Source organism: Corvus cornix, chromosome 10 (genome assembly GCF_000738735.6).
Source record: "Corvus cornix cornix isolate S_Up_H32 chromosome 10, ASM73873v5, whole genome shotgun sequence".
Taxonomy (NCBI): domain Eukaryota; kingdom Metazoa; phylum Chordata; class Aves; order Passeriformes; family Corvidae; genus Corvus; species Corvus cornix.
Genome location: NC_046340.1, coordinates 11,405,939 through 11,425,298, shown reverse-complemented (window position 1 = coordinate 11,425,298; position 19,360 = coordinate 11,405,939). Strand labels below are relative to the sequence as shown.

The 19,360-nt window shown below is 50.1% G+C and overlaps 1 protein-coding gene across 2 annotated transcripts in view; it reads right to left on the bottom strand.

Annotated features, from left to right (window-relative positions):
* Positions 1-5,715: 5,715 nt before the first annotated feature.
* SMAD6 (SMAD family member 6) overlaps positions 5,716-19,360 on the bottom strand; it is a 38,465-nt gene continuing 24,820 nt past the window's right edge. For both annotated transcript variants that reach the window (XM_039557848.1, XM_039557849.1), the window contains exon 4: positions 5,716-6,656. In XM_039557848.1, the coding sequence (XP_039413782.1) occupies positions 6,115-6,656 (542 nt within the window). In that variant the 3' untranslated portion in view covers positions 5,716-6,114. The remainder of the gene's footprint in view (positions 6,657-19,360) is intronic.

Below are 19,360 nucleotides of genomic sequence, written 5' to 3'. Positions count from 1 at the left end.
GGCTTTAAAAAGGAACTGCAAGAGATGTCCCAGCCCCAAAGCCCATAACCAGAGCCTGCATCTTCTCAGGCAAGCAGGAAAATCCAACCTCCAGGTGCAATTCCATGGCAGCTGGAGCCCCCAAGCCCATCCTCAACAAACACCTTTATTTTCTCCGACGCTTTGCCTCTCCGCCAGCCTCCACAAGTGGGATGCACTTCCCACCACCCTCCCAGAGCTCCATCCCACTTCTCCAAGGTCCATTTTCAGCTTCGTCCCCCTCAGCCCCGTGTCCCCCTGAGCCAGGGCTGGAGGGAGGCTGAGAGAGTCACATTTCCCCAAGAAATTCCGGGAAAAGCACTCCTGCTTTTAATGAGAAGATTTTTTTTTTTTTTCTCTGCTCTCTTCCATAGCCAAGCTAATAAAAATGGAAAGCAATAAAAAATTCCAGCAGAAGGGAGGTGCAGGGGAGGAGCAAAGGGAAGATACCACTCATTGAAACCTATCCTAAACAGAAGATAATTAGCTACATATATTCCAGAAAGAATAGGAACAGTATATGCAATTATTGGGAATGCACACTTTAAGAGCATTTGCCAAAAATGCCTGTTTTTATTAAAAAGGAATGGTTTCACAAAGGCCCAACTGTAAGAAAGGTTGTAATTTGCCCAAATAAAACTTAATTTGATCCATGAAATAGCTGTGGTTTATTGTGTAATATATGTGCTATGTGTTTTAATTTAATAGAATCCAATATAATTGTAAGCCAGTCGAGTTTCAGAGCAATTTTGGGTTGTTCCCACAGTGTGCAGAGCACAGATGCCACTTTGTGCATCGCACCAGCACATCCATAAATCAGGAATATAGGAAGGATTATCCACAAAGCAGCAAGTAATGCCTCATCACACTCCAGACAGAAAATAAGACCTTTGAGGGAAGCAAAAGGAGTTATTTACAGGAAGTAACTCGGGATGCTCTGCACTCAACCAGGCTCCAGGATGCAGTTTCAGGGTGCTGGACCAGCCCCAGATGTCACCCAGCAGCCTGTGGTGCTGTGGGCCCCCCATTGCAGAGCCAGGTACCCCCAGCCCACTTCAAGTGAGGGGAGATGGAGGTGAATCCTTATTTTTGCTTTCTAGGAAGCTCGTGGTCCGTGTTGCCTATCAAGGAGACCAGATCTGTGTTCTCCCACCAGGCAATTCCTGCTCCCAAACAGCTCAGGACAGGAGGGACACGCTGGGAGGACACACCAGGACCTCTCATCCCCCAGCACAGCTCTGCAGCTACCCAGCTCCCATTTCCTTAAAAAGCTGAGCTTAAAGCAGTCAGGGAGCAGCAGATTCAGCACCAGCCACTCTCCCCAAGTCCCCCAGGCCATGCCCTGCACAAGCAGCAGTTCCCCACAGCCCTGTCCCCACAGCCAGCTCCTGCCACAGGGCATTTAGCTGGACAAGACATTTTGTCCTGGTGTTTGTCAGGGAAAATCCCCACAGCCTGCTCTGGCTCCTGAGGCTCATCCCACACCCCTCAGAGGCACCAGCAGCTGCATCCCCTGACCCAGGACCAGCCCGTTAAAGTTCTTCCTCCACTCCAATCCCACCCCAGAGCAGGCAGAGCCTGAGTCTGGAGGGCCACAGGTTTGGGAAGCACAGGTAGGTGTGTGAGCAGCTCTGCTGCTCTGTTAAAGGCATTAACCCACATCCCAAAGAGCTGGAGACATTCCACCACTCCCAGCCCATGAGGCCAAGCAGCATCACACCCCCCAGCAAACCTCCACCTCCTTCCTCTCCACCAACAATGACTGTTTTCTTTTCCCTTGGCAGCCCATGCGTGGGGGGCAATATCCAGTTTTGAATTATGCATTGAACAAGCCCCTCTGCTTTTACAGGAGATAAAGCTCTGAGAAGAAGGATTATGGCCTGAAGACTGGCAGCCCCTGTAAAACTGCAGCTAAACATGTGCCACAAAGGGATCTCAGCCTCTCTTTTTAAGAAGAGCTGAGAGTGGGTGAATTTAGCATTAATTTCTTTTCCATTCTGGCTGGTGGAAAGCATTTCTCAGTCACAGCAGCAATGAAAGTCAAGGACAGGGATGATGAATGTCAGCTCACAGGAGGAGCAGCAGCCTCTGGGACCCAGCAGCAACTGGCTGCTCCTCCCCAGCCCGGTGCAGAGTTTTAAAACCCATTATTGCTAAATTAAGAGGATCTTATCAAATAAACACACTCTATACACCAAAGTCTGCAAGGACTCAGGTCCAATACTAGAATTATTAATTCAGGACTTCCACTGGAGCAGATATGGGGCATATGTGGCACAGGGAAGCCACAAACTGTGCAGCCTTCAGCCCCTTGCTTGCACCCATAACACCAGGAGAATCCAGCTGATGCCTCCACCAAAGCCTTGGCACTCACAGAAAAAGGTGTCCAGCGAGTTTCACTGCTTCAGCACCACCTCGGAACATCTCCCTGTCCCACCACCCCCACAGATGATCCATAAAGCAGCCGGGTGAGTCAGGCCACGCATCCCAGGCTTTGCTGCAGCATCAAGATCTGACTCCTCACTGCCGAGGCAATCTGAGGGCTGTAGTCTGGGGCAGCTCCACCTGAGGAGTCACTGCCTTGGAGGGGTGACTCTCACCAGCCGGAGCCCAGCTGAGGCACCAAACCCACACAGCAGCCCTGTCCTGCAACAAACCATCACCTCTGCACAGCCACTAATAAGCCAGAGCAGCTCCAGGGTCAGTGCCTGGCTGGGGCCCTTCAGCACAAGGACAAAGATGTGTTTGCTCAGGGATTCACTGCCCTGGGTCTGAGTGGTGCTCCAGACACCCAGCCTTGGCACTAAAGAGCAGTAGAGGCAGCTCCCTAAGCTCAGTCTGACCCCTGGGTGCAGCACAATCGGTGTTCCAGCACTGCTACTGAGAAAAAAAACCCCTCACTTCCCCGCTGCACTGCCCAAAACGTCCCTCCAAAAAAGCCCTTGGGGATTTGTAACCACAGGGGTGACCCAACAGCCTTCTCAGGACAAAGCCGAGCCAGCTCCAGCGGAGGAGCCACACAAACCGTACAGCAGCTCCCCAGCCCCGAGGCACCCACAGCAGCCGCAGGAGCTCAGACCAAGCACAGCCCAGCAGCCTCCTGCCAAGGGGGTACTTTAATTTATACCCTTACAATGCTGTAACACCACAGAGACCTTAAAGGAACAATGGAGAAAGTGCCACTTACCTCGGGTGTTGGGAGACCACGATTCCTTCAGGAAGTAGGAAAAACCCCACTTGGAGAAGCTTAGGAGGCTGCTCAAGCAAAAGGGGGGGAGTGTAGCTATCCTGCTTTCCTGCTTTTATAGGGGCTGGGGCAGATGGGCAAACAGCAGCAGCTGTGGGTGCAGCACAGCAGAGACCCATCAGCTCATTAATCAAACCCAACCACGTCCAGCTGCTCCTGCAAACCGGGCAGGGAATTAACTCCCCTGTCCCCATGGAAGTGCCCTTCACCCACAGCCACCCCAAGGGCTGCTCCAGGTGCTAGTTTCCAGCCCCCAGGTCCAAACCCGGTGTGGGGGATGCACAGGGGAGGCTCCAGCTGAGCTCTGAGAGGGTCCAGTGTGAAGTTCAATAGCTTTGAAGTCCTAAAGCTCCTTTAAAGAGTTCCAAGTTTCAGTGATTATAAGGTATTAAAGGGGCAAAATGAGACTGAAAAGGATACTTGATGTCTTATTTCATTGCCTCACCATAAAATCCTTTTTTATTCCCTTTAAAGCCCTGCTGTCAACTGAAATAAAACTCCAGATTTATTCCTGGGGAGGTGCATGAGTAATGAAAAAAGGAGAATGAAGCACCATCAGTGGATTGCACAAGGGAAATCCCAGAGTTAACCCTCAAATCCATCCTTGGTTCTATTTTCTTCCAAAACATGGATGGGTAGAAAGTGGAAAATGATGGCACTGCTGCACGAGGATGAGGAGAACAGGGAGCAAAGGTGTGAATGTGGTGGTGGGAAATGCTGGGAAAAAGAAAAGGAAACAAAGGAAACAGGAAGAAGCACCTTTTGCTGGTGCTTCCCAGGTAACATGAGGACAGCATTAACAAAAATCTCTTTAAAAAGTCCCCAAAACATAAAAATAGCCTCTTGATGGACTGTGTGAAAGTGATACAGTGAGGGAGGTGGGTGGTTTGGCACGACCCACCAAACCTAAGCCAAAGGGATAAAAAAACCCCTGCAAAGCTCTTGAAAGCTGCTTTAAATGAGAGTGACATGTTTTGACACCGTTCCCGAAGAATGGCTGTAACACAAACAAAAATTAATGATGTCAAGTATTAATACTGATGCTGCAGGAATTCAACCAATGTGGTCCCAATTAAACATCAAATATGGTTATAATTTGAAAAATGACTCCAGGAATGTCATTGCGACATTCCCTGCTCGGGTCTCTCCCAGCATCCGCCCAGGTCGCTGTGTTTCCCTGTGGGATGCAGCCCCCCCCCCCCCCCTTCCTCCATCCCTGGAAGTGTCCAAGGCCAGGCTGGACGGGGCTTGGCGCACCCTGGGATGGTGGAAGGTGTCCCTGCCCATGGCAGGGGGTGGAATGGGATGAGCTTTAAGGTCCTTCTAACTTGAACCATTCCAGGGTTCCAGCATTCTGTGATTTCCCATCCTCACTCATGGCTGTGGCAGGAACACCAAGTCCAGATGCCAAAAAGCATGACTCGCACCAGGAGGGCTTTTGAGTAGCAAATTTAGGTTCTATTTAACTCTTTGATGTCTCATTGCATCTTTTTCTCTGGAAATATGAAGGTGACAAAAATATCCTTTGCAGCCTTGAAAGCTTCCCAATCGCTGGGCTCCAGAGGCTGGATTTTTATGGAAATCAGAGGTACAGGGATTTGTAGAACTCTAGGACTTGGCAGGACTACTCCCTGGCAATAAATAACTTCCTTGACCAAGCAAAGCCTGTGTCCAACCTGCCCCTGCCAGGCCCAGCACAAGTCAGCAGAGGGGCTGATTTTATCCAGGATTTCCAGGGAGAGTAAATCAGCCAGGACAGGCACAACTGACCAGGACATTTTTTTGGCTGCAGCTGCTCCTCAGAGTAAATATATTCTTCCCAAACACTCCTGGATCATTTATTGCCTGGACGACAGACTGGGAGATCTATGGGACAAAGCTGCTCACAACTCCGCCAAGGCACCTCCGCCAAGGCACTGGAGACGTTCCCAAAATCCAGGGCACGCTCCAAAGGAGGATCCACCCAACCACGAGTTGTTCAAAACCTCCATTTGTTTCTCAACCATCAAACACATCTGGGACATGCTGGACTCACAGACAACCCCAGGGTAAGGCCGATAATCCAAACTGGTTCTGCTGGGCAGCTTTGTGGCCATGGAATATTCTGCTTTTCTGATACCCACTGATAAGCACTGATGAAAAATTATTTGTGCAAACATGGACGTGCACCCTCACCATGTTCCCACCACATTTTATGTTATCAGAGAGATCAGAGAGCCCTGAGTGAGAACAGCTATGGGAGAGCTACCTCTCACCTCCTCCCAGTGCTCCCTGGCTCTCCAGCTGGCCTCACTCACCCTCACCTTGGAGCTAGCTGCAGCCTTCCAACTCATTTATTAGTTTTCCAGGGTCCTGGCTGAGATGGGAGACAGCAGCTGCCCTCTGGAACCCCCTGACTGCTGCCAACTTCAGCTGGGGGGGGGAAGAAAAAAGACAATTAAATCCCCCCCCATAATGCGAATACTTTATTATCAATGAGTGACTGTATTAGCTTTTTGTCTGGGTATTAATAATATTTCAAAAAACCATACATCAAAATTAGGGCTTTCTCCTATTTTTGCTGTATAATTTTTCTTTGTTTTTTTTTTTTTTTTAAAAATCTGTATTGAAAGAATTATATAAGCCAAAGTGCATTTTCTGTTTTTTGTCCATATACACATTGCACCATACATAAATAATTACATTGTAAAAATGACTCCATAATTACAAGTATAATATATATTTTCATATAATATATAAAACTTTATATTAAATCTAGGTAGATGATATTTGGGATAGTCTGTGTCTTTTTTTTTTTTTTTGTGTGTGTGGTTTTTTTTTGTTGTTCTCCTTTTGCCAGAGGCTGACCGTTATCGGTTGTTGCTGAGTAAGATCTCCAGCCAACAAGGACACGACGTGATGAACTGTCTGGAATAACACGGCCCCCAGCCCTTGGCGAAGCTGATCCGGACGCTGTTGGGGTCGTAGGGCCCGTCTGCATAATCCAGCTCGGCCGTGTGCTGCAGCAGGCAGGACTTCTCGTAGTCAAACACCTTGATGGAGTAGCCCGGCATCACCTTGCGCACGATCAGAGTCCTACAGTTGGGGATGTCCAGTGTCGGGGAGTTGACAAAGATGGGATGCTCGCTGCGGTTGTAGGCCCACACCCCGTCCGGTTCCTTGCTCAGTAAAATCCCGTAGCCGATTTTACTTCGAGTCCTTCTCACAGTCTCGCTCCTGTTGTCCAGGTTTAGCTGTCCGAGGCAGAAGCCGTTTCCTTGAGGTAGGTCATAGAAGATACTGACAGACTGTTCGTACACTGTGTAGAGGCGGCCCACGCGCGTCCGGTGCTCCCAGTAGGCCACGTTGCACCAATGGCTCCTCTTCACGGCATCGGGCGACGTGCTGGCATCTGTGGGGAAACAGAGAGAGTCAGGAGTGCTGGGATCACTTGGGAAACGACAGGGATGGAGGCTGGGAAACAGCTCCTCCCACCCATAAGCTTTGCTCAGTGAGAACTGAACTTGTGCTCAACCCAAACCCTGTGTTCAACATAAACTTCATGTTCAACCCAAAGACGGTGCTCAACCCAAACCTTGTGTTCAACACAAACTTCACACTGAACCCAAAATTTGTGTTCAGGCCAAAACTTGTATTCAGCTCCAAACACGTATTTAACCCAAAGTTTGTGCTCAACCTAAAACTTGCGTTCAACACAAACTTCATGTTCAACCTAGTATTTGTGTTCAACCCAAAACCTATGCTCAACCCAAAACTTGTGTTTAACACAAATTTCACGCTCAACCCAAAATTTGTGTCCAAGCCAGAATCTGTATTTAACCTAAAATTTGTGCTCATCTCAAAAGTTCTATTAATCTGAAATCTGTGCTCAATCCAAAACTTGTGCTCAACCCAAAGTCCATCTTCATCTCAAAGCTTGTGTTCAACCCAAATACTGTCTTCAGTTACATCAAATGCCACCAAGACCGGCAGCTCAAGCCCAGGCTGGAGACCCCACAGGGCGCCCACCATCTCCCATGAGCTCAGCACATCTTCCTCTCTCCAATTTAATGTCCAACCCTGCATCCAGCAGCTGGGGCCCCGTGTCCTCAGGATATCTGCATTCCTCCCACTGGAGCTGGCACAGACACTGCCCCAGTGTTGCTCTGCCAGCCCTGAGCCTGGCGGCTCCCCAGCACCACTGTGCTCCTGTATCCCCACTTTCCAAGCCCAACTTGTGCCGAGCTGACCCCAGGGGGATGTCCAGGACGTGCCTCGATGAGTGACCCGCTGGGTGTCTCTGCTGTGTAATATTCTCTGACAGAGATGCTGATGTTCCCATGGGGAACATGAAATCTGAGGAAGTGCTTCATGCCAAGGGGGAGTAGCTGCTATGAACTATACATGTCCTTCTAAAAACCCATTGGAACTCTCTCCAGACAATGAGAAACGTCTCTTCTTTCTAGGAATTACAGTCAGGGAAGACGGGAGGGACACAGGCTGCCAGAAATCTGTTTAATCTATGATGCCTCCAGAATTTATGTCTCCAGAAGGAAGACAGGAAAAGAAGGAGCCCCAAAGAGGGCAAATTAACCACTTGCTGAACATCATTCCTGCTCCTACCACACCGGTTAACAGAAAACTGCCGTGGAATTTCCAGCAAGGAGCTCTGCTCCGAGCCAGCCGCGCTCCGTGGCCGGCATTAAGCTCCTTGACAATCCCTCACGCGCCCGCGGCCTGCTGACCCCGGTGCCTCCGTGCCATCATGTCCCATTAACTTGCCCACGGGGTGATGCCATTATTTTGCTCCAGAGCCCCCATTGACACACCGGATTTCAGGCACAGCCCTCTGGCCCTGCTTCTTTTCAGCTCAAATTACCCTGGAGGGGACCGGGCTCCCCTCCCCATTAACCAGCTTTGAATTAAGCGGCTTTGTTGGAGTTTAACTGGAGTTGTAACTATACAAATTTAAGGGGAGGGCCATGGGGGAGGGGGTGACAGGGCAGGCAGGGAGGCAGCAGGATGCCCTTTGCTGTGGGCAATGCTCATCAGCCTGAACCAACCCCTTCACCCACCACAGGCCACATTTTTGTGGACACCATCTCAGTCCATCCCCCTGCCATCGACAGGGCCAACTTCCACTAAACCAGGGTGCTCAGAGACCCATCCATCTTCCAAAGCATCCAGTTTCCACAGGCATCTCTTCCCTGGAACATCCTGCAGATGCTCCCACTGCCTTTCTAAAGTTCTCCCCAAATGCTGAGTTTTGCTGTTGTCCCACTCAAGTTGGTCTGGGGGCTGCAGACCAGCTCAGGGCCTTTCATGTGCCGGGGCTGGAGGCTGGTAGCAATTACTGAGCTCCGCATCTGTTTAACCTCCCAATCTCCTCAAAGCCCTCCATGCCCATTAGCTACGTTGGTTTTGTCATTTCGTTTTTGAGAAACTACTGCTCCACCCCTGCATTTCCCTTACAGATTAAGGATGGGACAGCTCCAAACCTCCAGTGTCCCCAGCAGCTCAATTAATCTGGGGAACAGTCAGCAATAAACATTTCAATAGGAGTTTCCCATGGTTTACTGCAAATTAATATATGAGGTGGGGAAAGCAAAGAAAGCAAAGCCAGGAGGAAAACAGTGCCTATCCTACAAGAATATCATGCTGGAGGTGCCACCAGCCCTGGTGCCATCTCTGCTTTACAGGAACTTGGAATTATCTAGGCAAAATCATCAATGAAAACAGGGGAAGGGCTTTTTACACCTCCTGCTTTCACATGCATCTGAAATAGCCTCATTAAAAGCGCTTCCATGCAACTTATGGCAGGAACTTCACTCCATCCATCCATCCATGAATGCATCCCCCTGCAAATGTGCTCCTCATCTCTGTCATCCCACAGCTCCTGCCTGGCAGTGACAGCTCTGCCAATTCAAAGCACTCCTGGAGATGTCCTGTGCTTCTTCAAACAGGTGAGGAGATGAGTTTTAGGTAGCTGCACCTCAAGAAGTGAGAAGTTTCCTTTCAATCCACTTCTGGCCAGGGGAGAGAAAAGTCTTTAAAATCCAAAAAAAGCAACCCACAGGGAAATAAAGCCCTGAAAGGGGACAGTTACAGGCCCATCTGAGCAGCCCCTGCCTGCAGGAAGCTGTTGCAGGGTCCCTCTCCCAGCACTCCCTGTGCCGTGGTGAGTTCCTCTCCCTCCTTTTATCTCCCAGTGCACTCAACCAAATCCTGCGAAGATGAACTCATCCCGCAGCCCTGACATAAAACAAGCACTTCAGCAAGCCCCCAAATCAGGGGGGCCTGTGCTGTGTCTCATCCCCTGCCAAGTATTACTTTCGCCTCCAGCTATTAGCCACTACCACTCTGCAGAGAGCAGGGGCGGCCGGCACAACACCACCTCCTCCTCTGCCTTTTAAATAAATGCCACTTTTCCCTTCTCTTTTTTTCCATGCTGCCCTTTCTGCACAAACAAGAAAATCCATTTTTTGTTCTGTTTTTTCCCCCTCCCACTTCTGCTGGAACAGAGGCAGGCTTGTTAGCCTTCTTTTTGAAGAAAGGAAAATATTTGAGTCCCGCAGTGGTACAGGACGGGTTTTTAACAACTATCATTGTAGGCAGCTACAACTTGTAGCAGCTCCAGAGGGGCTGGTGTCAGGGCTATCTCCTCCATCGAAGCCACCTTCATCCATCAGATGGAGGGGCTGAAACTCTGCCTCGTGTTTACTCCTTCCTCCACGTCGCTGCTTCCTCCACGGCAGCGATGCCTCGCAGCACATCCCGAAGTAAATTCAAACAATTAGAGATAAAGGAACAAGATAGGAGAATCAAACCCAGAATTTAAAGGGAAAAGCCTCCTGCATGGCTCAGGCAAAAGGAATCTGGATCTGGGAATAAATGCAGAGAGCAAACACTGTAAATCCTCTCAGCGTTAGCAGCACTGCTGCTGTCGCTCCCTGCAGAGTGTGGAGGTAAAGAAAATAACTTGAGGTTTGAGACTGTGATTTGACAGCGTTTTATGCCAGTAAAGTTCAAAGGAGTGCTTTAAAAGAGAAAAGAAAGATGCTTTTTTCCAAAACAAAATGATGCACAGCCCCAATGCTTGATGTTGCGCTTAAAAGCAGGATGGAAAACATGGGCAGATCACGAAACACACGAAATAAATGGCTCTGATTCACTGTTTGGCTTTCCCAAAGCCACCAAACCTCTTCTCAGCAGGTCAAATGGACCCCTCAATACATGGCTGCAAGGAAGAACTTCTCAAAACACATTTAAGAGGTGCCCATAGGGAAGACCATGCACATAAAAAATAAATCACTGCACTCTCCAGATGTGATGGGGACTTGAATGCACATCTGGGCATCTGGAAATGAAGTAGGATATTCAAAAGTCCCCCCACACAGAGCTCACTCCCCATTTCCATGTTCCTCCCTCCTGTACTCCTGTGTCACAGGGCAGCCTCACAGTCCACTGGCCATGGAGCTCAGTTACCTCCTCTCTCCACATCTTTCCATTCAGTTTAATTCCACTTTTGGACTATTAGATCCAAGCTCAGTCTTTTTCCTCCCCTCTGCCACAGCACACATCTAGATTTACACTGCCCAACACACAGGAGCAGGGAAGCAGGAAGGTTACAGCCATACACAGCTCACTGTGCACAAGGTGCAGATAAAAAGCCTAGCAGAAAGAACACACACATTTCTCCAAAATCTATTAACAGTTCACTAGGGAGCCATCAGTTAAAATAATCCCCCATTAATACCCCATGAAACAAGCACCAGGGTAAGGAAGGGGTTAAAACTTTCCACAGCAGAAATGGAATTTTTATGGCTTTGCAAAAAAAAAAAAAAAAAAAAAAGAAATTAATTGTCAATCTGCCCCAGCAAAGCTCACAACCATTTTCCTTAAGCCAATATACTTAAAATACCTCTGCCTTACAAGTTTCAGCTGGAATGCATCACTGTGCCCCCCAGAGCCCCCCTGCCACCGGCACCGACCCCGGCACGGCCCCTTTGGCAGGGGAGAGGCTGAGAGCCGTCCCCAGCACAGGGGGCCCCTCCAGGGACACAAAGCAGCCACCTTCTGGCTGCCTGTCCTCACTGGGAGTGGCAGGTGGGACTCTGAGGGCACCTTGGAGGGGTTGGTGAGCCCTGTCTTGGCCCACGGGAGTGCCCCAGTGTTGGCCTCACTGTGTGTATTTAAGGCAACATCCTAATCCCAGCAGGGAATGGACACAGGAGGCTGGGCAGGAGCTTCTCCATCCTGGTGAAAATCCTGGTGAGCACAGGACAGTTCAGTCCCCTTCTCTAACTCCTCCTTGGTTTCTCCAGGGAAGCAGGAAGCTGCTGTTACAGCAGGACAATGGACTCCTGAGGGGAAAGGCAGGTGGGTGCAAGCAGCAGGATGGGCAGCCCTGGTTTTCCTCCGGGACATTTTCCTAAAGACCAGGATCAACAGAGGATCCTTTAATATCCCAGCTTTCACCAAGAAAAGATTCTCCCTGGCTCACAGAGACCCTGAAAAGCTGCCACCAGCTGCCCAGCCGATGGCCAAGGTCAGCCACAGGGACAGCCAGCTGGACCTTCCCATGCTGCACAGCATCAAACTCTTCCAGATTTCTGGTTTACTCCACTGAATATAAGGATTCAGCCCAGCTCCTATCTCAATTATGAAACAAGAATGTGGTTTTATATTGTCATTAATCTGGTGTCATCGCTGCCACTGCGGGGTCCCAACTCCTCCACCCTCACATGGCTGTTGGGCAGCCATGGACACCAGTTCAGCTCACTCATCCCACAAAAACCATGGAAAAACAGCTGAGAAGAACCCTCCCTACCACCACATCCACCACCCTCCTCCTCCTCTTCTTTCCACCTTTCCCTTGGAGCAGAGCTCTGCTGCTCCCCAGCCTCCTCCACCAGCAGATTGAATTTGTTAACCCAGGAGATGATTAACTCAGAAGAACACTTGCGCTGGGTTAATTAATTAAATTAGTTCAAAAAAAGGGTCTGACGAGCACCAGAGCCCATGCAAGAGGTGTGTGGAGAGGCCTGGGGGGAAAGGGGGACATTTCCATGGCAACCCAAGAAACAAAAGCAACACAGGACAAGGAGCCAATGCCAAGAATGAGGATGAAAACAATTTTCTCTGCATAAAAGAAACCACTCTGCAAAATCATCAGCTCATGCTAATTTTTTTTTATATCCTTCAAAGCAAAACACATGCCATGTTTAGTTCTGCCCGGAAATTTGGAAGTCATCATCAGTTAGCTTATTTTCAAGTTAAACTCAAGGAGTTTGCTTCTAATGGACCTTCCCTGGCCATTAAATCCACAGTCCAGAACATGAGTTTAAGGTATTTTGGCACTGCTTTTCCCCCAGCTCCCCTGTTTCAGAAAGGACATTTCAGCAAAGGGTGAAAACTGGAAAAACCCAACTCAGGTATTTTTCACTGGCATTTTTATGAGTTACTTCTAAATGCCAAAGTTTTCAGAGATTTAGGGGATGTTTTTAAAATGTTTTTGAGTCCAACAGTCTCCATTAACCTCAGTTTGTCTTGCTCAGAGCTTTCCCAGGCACGTCCATGGCTTTTTCAGCTCCTGGGCTGTGCAGGTACCTGCGTTACACCTGGCACGTCCGAGGAACACAACAATGTAAATACAGCTTCAAAAGGAGCCTTGAACGTCACCGCCCACGTTGGCTGCCACTTCTGAAAGCACCAGACCTGTCATCAACCACAGCCTGGCTGGGACTTCTTCCCTCTTGGAAACCAGCCCTGGATAAACCCAAATCCAGCAAAATCCCAGGGTCGTGCTTGGCATCTCTGGGACCATCCACCCCTGTACCCCAACCAGCTGGAAAATGGGGAGAAAAACGAGCTGATGAAAACCACAGGGGAAAAGGTGGGGAAGGGAAGGTCCCCACTATTGATTTTCTGTAAAATCCAGAGGTTTGACGAAAATCTGAGCATTGTCTGGTTGGGATTGGCTTTTTCCTCTGCCTGCTGCTGCCAGCTGGGCAAGGCACCAGCTCCACAAACAGGGGAGAAGGTTCATTCCCAAGTCCCCTCTGCAGTAGGGTGAGAGAAGCTGGAACAAAACTGGGGGGAAAAAAACCCTTTTTTTCCATTTTTAGGTTGAGAACTTGCACATTTTCAGCTCCTCCACCCAGCCATGTGTGCAATCCTTCTTTTGTTCTCCCAGAGCCTGAAAAACGCTGAGAATCTGGGAGAAATCACCCCATAAATCACTGGATAGCAGAATTCCCTTCCAGCCGCTGCCGTGATGTCCAAGGCTCCCTTCCCTGCGCCGCTCCTGCCTGGCCCTGTGCCCACTGTTCATCAGTCCGGAGGCTGCAATCCCGGCCACGCCAACCACATCCCAGTGGGATGGCCACGGGTTGGGATGGCCAAGTGGGACCTCCTGAGCTCTCATCCGCCTTTGGAAGCCATTCTAGCTTGGCAGAGCAGCTCTAGGTGCTGTCAGAAACCCCTCAGGGAGTGGGACAATCCGCCCAGCAGCCAGAGCTGCGGCACGGCAGAGCATCCTGCGGCGGGGCCGAGGCTCTGGGAAATGGGATAAATATAAATAATCATAGTTTTCGCTCCCAGAGAAGTTTCGGCTGAGTGCTTCAAAGCCTTTTAAAAGCAGAAACTAATTAGTAGGTCCCTCAGAAGAGAAACAGGAATAACACCCCTTCCCTCCTCCATCGTGCCGCTTGGGAAGTGCACGTTGGGCGCTGGAGCCGAGCCTGGGAATCTCCTCAGTGGAGGAGGACGGGCCAGAGGAGAGAGGCTTTGGCTGAACCAAACCAAAGCCTGCTGGTTCACACCAGCACTAATCCCAGAATCATTAATGTTGGAAAAGACCTCCAAGGAAGGGGTGGAGGGGGCACTGAGGTGCTGGAGCTGTTTTGGGAAGCCAGAGGCCAAGTTGGTGAGGATGTCATGAAGAGGCTGCAGAGATGCTGCTGGAGCCTCCTCATTTCCCAAACTTCCTAAGAACATCAGGTGTCCCCAGCAGCAGCAGGAGCACTGACCCAGCCCTGGATGCTTTTTTTATCCAGTTGTTGGATAATCCATGGGCACCGAGCTCCTCCAAACCAGGAAGGCTGTCCTGCAAAGGCCAGACAGCACATCACCATCTCCTTGCACAGCCCAACCCCAAATTACAGCTCAGCTCCCTCCAGGAACAACCCAAATTTGCCATTTCCAGAGGGGAATGCTCAGCTGCCCCTACACGAGCTTCCCCTCCTTCAGATGTCCCAGCTGATCACAGAAAATCCACTTCCCAAAACACCAGGAAAATGGGAACTTTGGGCTTCAGAGCTTGCACAGGACACAGGACCCCGAGCAGCTGTAGCTGCCGCAGCTTTTTTTAGTTTCCTAACCAGAAATGAGCAGAGCTGTCTCCCTGGGAGGAAAACCAAAGCAATACCAAACATTACCATCAGACATATTTTGAGCGCCTGCACTGTGCTCCAGCCCCAGCCATTCCCTTCAGAGCAAGAGCCTCTCCCTGCTCTCACATCTGCATGGGATTTACTCCTGAGAACGAGCTGATGGCTTCCAGAGGTGACATGAGGAGCAGCAAATGGGCTGAAAAAACCCAAGGCCACCCTGATTTCTCAGCAGCCACAGCGGCACCTTCGAGGGCAGACCGAGTGTCTGTCGGCTCCATGCCAATACCACTGTAAGTATCAAGGACTGAGAAAGCTTTAGGAGTTCATCACAGACCTGGAAAACAACCTGTGACAGAGGAGGCTCCCTAAGGGGGCCACAAGCAGCAGCCCAACAAGTATTTTTCTCCATATAATTTGGGAATGAGCTGCTTTCCTCCTCCTCAGCTGGCTGGGTGTGGAATCTGGTGCCAGGCAGACATGAGACCTCAGCTTGGGAACTCTGGCTTTCAACCCAAACCTGTGCCAGAGGGTTCATCCCAGGCCAGCTGTGGGTCCTCTATTCCAATCCAACCCTCTCTCCAAAAGGGGTCCAGCCAAAGCCTCCCCTCATTTGATAATTCTCCCCTGCAACCCCAAAAAAAGGCGCTCTTTCCAGCATGGTATCAGTGCCCTCACATATAAGGGAAGCAGACGGGGGCTGCGAGTGCAATGGGAATTCAGGCTTTGTTCTCCCTGGCCAGAGCCCAAGATCCTGCTCCTAATAAAGCTCTCCCAAGCCTCTCTGCCTGCGCAGGCACCTCGAGACGGGAGCCACGGCTCCGGGGCTGCCACCGCGTGTCACGACGCCCACGGCTCCTGCAAGTCCTCGCTCGTGGCAGATTTGCTGGAGTTTTACAGGGAATTAAAGGATTTTGGGTGCCAGCGTGGCCTTTGCAAGGAAACAAATCCCTCTGGTGTGCTGGCCAGCCTGGTCATGCTGAAAGGCTAAACCTGTACGGGGAGGTCTGGGGCTCCCATCTGACAGAGAGGGATTGAAAGAGCTGGGATGGGGTTGGGGTGAACGGCCCAGGGAAGGGCCCAGCGCAGGAATCCCACTGGGAAGAGATAGAAGGGAGCACAGGAATGGCTCCTGACCTCCTGCTTGCACGCAACACGTCCAGGGCTGCATGGGCACCCACACACGCCAGATTTTCTGATAGCTGCTGCATGTATTGATGTGTAAACATCTGCTGGGGCTGTCGCAGCCCTCGCTCCAAGCAGGCAGCTCGCTCCACTCACAACTGCTCGTGGCCAGCATCCACGGGCTCTTACTCCCACTTCAAGCAAAGACTAAACAATGACTTCAGCAACTCAGGATTTAAGCCCCAGGGTTGGTCCCTCACATCCAGCGTGGAAGCAGTGAGGATGCCGTGCTGGATGTCCCGCAAAGCAGGAGGGCCTGCACTACTGTGAGCACCATGGAAAACAGCTCTTGTGCCATTTGTGTGCCATGGAGGGGCCCTTCTGGAAAATCCACAAATCAGCAGCTCAGAGAAGTGGATGCACAGAGCACCCATTTCTGCTAACCTGGAATAAGATCACCCCTGAAGATCAAACATATCTTTTCTCAGAATTATTGAGCTGTTACAGCTGTAACTCTAAAATCAGTGAGTCCAACTGTCACATTTTTATACTCCCTAGGATGCTGCTGTAAAATCTACTGCAGTGCACACGAACAGCAAGAAAATTTGTGTGAAGCAGGGGTGGGGGATGAAAATCATTGTATTTGCATGAAACCCACAACACTGAAGAGCATCACTGCAGCCCAGAGACGCAGCAACGTGTGGCCTCTGCAAGTCCCCATCTTTCAATGTCATCTCGCAGATGATCAAATTCCTCACGCTGTACTTGCCCAGGGAGACTGGAGGTGACTCACACTAATTACCCTCCCTGGCCAAGAAGGACTTGTTTTCATTTCTACAAACCACAGTTTCTTTTGAAAAAAAGAGGGGGGAAAATAGGAAAATGCCAAAATACACAGAGAGCTCCATGGAATACATCCTGTGCTGCTGCACTAATATGAATCCCAGACAACTCCAGCTTCGTTAGGGATATTCTAGGAGAAAAGGATTAATGAGTTATCACAGAAATAGTTTGGGTTGGAAGGGACCTTAAAGTTCATCCCATTACACCCCCTGCCATGGGCAGGGACACCTTCCACTGTCCCAGGGTGCTCCAAGCCCCATCCAACCTGGCCTTGGACACTTCCAGGGATCCAGGGGCAGCCACAGCTTCTCTGGGCACCGTGCGCCAAGGCCTCATCACCCTCACAAGGAACAATTCCTTCCCAATAACCCATCTGTCCCTGCCCTCTGGCAGTGGGAAGCCATTCCCTGTGTCCTGTCCCTCCGTGCTCTGAGTTACAGCATGGACACAGCCAGTGTAACTGTTTGGATGAAAAACTCTCCCACCTTTCTAGGACAAGCTCTCATCTTTGTTGGGAGCTGAATTTTCAAGCTAAAAATAACCTTTTCAGGACTGCTCTCGTGCAGGGTTTCTGGCTGCAACTCCTCCACAAGCTGTTTTGGGGCTGAAAGCAAAGGCTGAACTCAGAAACTGTAAATGAAGCACCAAATAAACGACCTTCCCATGGAGAGGAAAACGGGAAGGAGAGGAAGGGGAGCAGGTCGGGCTCTTTGTACATCAAGGCCAGGGAGATTACAGGAGCACGTGAAGGCATCCTCGGGGATAATGAGTTCAACACTGCACTCCCTCAATTCAGCACTAGAGGAGAAATATCAGATTCTTCCCCTCCCTCCAGGGAAATCAGTCCTAAAAGATAAAGTAAGGAATATTAGGAGAAACACCAGGAATTATACATTAAAAAGGCAGCTTGTCACCAGCCTAAACCAGACCCATTTTTCTTCCTCATTCCATATATATCACACATATAAAAAATCCACATGGATGTAGAGAACTCCCCTGCAAAAACCCTGAAGAATAACTGGTTATAAATCCAGGGTCCGATACTTTTCCAGAAAATTCACAAAGCTCCAATGAGCAGCACAAATTCTCACTTTGGACAATTTTTGCCCATTATTGAAGCATTCCACACTGTTTCTGATGGGGTTGTGGATGATGTGGAAGCCTCATTGTTCAACCCCACTCTTACATGGTACAAACAGATACTGGTGTTATAAGCTCTGTCAAGTTCTGCATTAGAATCTTTAAATTGTTAAAAATAGGAAAGAAACTGCACAGTTCACATATTTTATAAAGCTGGGTTAAATCAACATCTGCAAAAAATATCCCCGTTAAACGAAATAGCAGGATTTCATTAAGTAAATTGCAAGTTGGCAAAAATTCTGAAAGAAAGGGAAAAAGCCACAGCCAGCCCTGTAATTTAAACCTTATTTTAACTGTGACAGCATGGCTGTGAGAGGCTGCATTTCCAAAGGAAAAAATAAAATAAAGTTTAAAAAAAGTACCTGTTCCTCCTGTACCTCACCTCAGCGTCTGCAGTTGTCACTCAAACGAGTTTTTCCACAGGGTGATGAAGAGGGAGCAGGACACGCTCCCACCCCTGCATCCTGTGTGTCAGATCTACCAACCTAGGAGCACCCAGATGCTGGTGCGTGATGGGTGAGGGTGTCTGTCAAGCCCTGTGAGCCAAGAGGGCTCATGGACACCCCAGTGAGGCTGCAGGCCCCCTTCCATCCCTTTCCCTGGAAGCTGAGCAGCTGAAATCTGGGATGAGATGGCTGCGGAGCTGAGAAACAGCTCAGTCTGGGTGACACTTCATCACTTTGTGTGTTTTAAACACATCCTGCTCCCCTGCACGAGTCCAGGGGCCAGGCAAGCCCAGCCTGGGGCTGCGCTGGTGGCACCCACCCCATCCCCTCTGTGGGTGCCTCGGGGACACTGAGTGGCAGGAATTGGGCTCCTGGCTTGTGTATCCCAAAGAAGTGCCTGAAGGCACAGGATGGGCAGTGCTCACCCTGGGGAACTCTTCTGGGCTCTCCTCTGGGAACGCTGTTCTAGGGCGGTTGTGGCCCCATGTGCCCAAATCAAGGGTGCAGCTTTGGGGCACAGCTCAGCCCTGGGGCAGGCAGGGAGTTTCCAGCCAGTTTTCCCAACCTGCCAAGTGCCTTCCCAGCCCGGGGTGACTCAGGCAGGCTGGGCTGGGCCGCGTGGGGAAGCCGAGCTCTTCCCACAGTGCCGGCCAAGGGCCCTGCAGGAGCCATCCCTGCAGGAGCAGGGACAGGGACAGGACACCCCGAGGGCACCGTTCTGGAGCCACCTCCTCCAGGGCAACAGCCAGCATTTGGGGTCCAGATTTGAGCTCCAGAACTCCAGTAATGACAATTTTGCACCCAAAAGCTCTGCGTATCCTAGGGGAATCACCTGCAAGCAGCACTCTGGGAGCAGTAAAACCCCCCCATCCGGCACACACTGGATGTGTTTGCTTTGAGAAGAATTGCAAAACCTCAAAACAAAACGTGGAAAGAGCAGTTCTGATCTGCAAACTTGGAGCTGAAGAGGAGCCCTCTCACATAAAGGCCAATTATTTGCTTACAAGGTTTTGGCTTCGTTGTTTTTCCTGGCACTTACGCCACCGGAGTTATTTTGAAGGGCTGTTTGCTTCAGGAGGAGCCGAGCAAACAGCAATCCCATTTCCTTTCGGATCTAAACATCCGTTTGCCGTGTGAGCAGGAGGAAAAAAACCCAACCCCGAGTGCCTCAG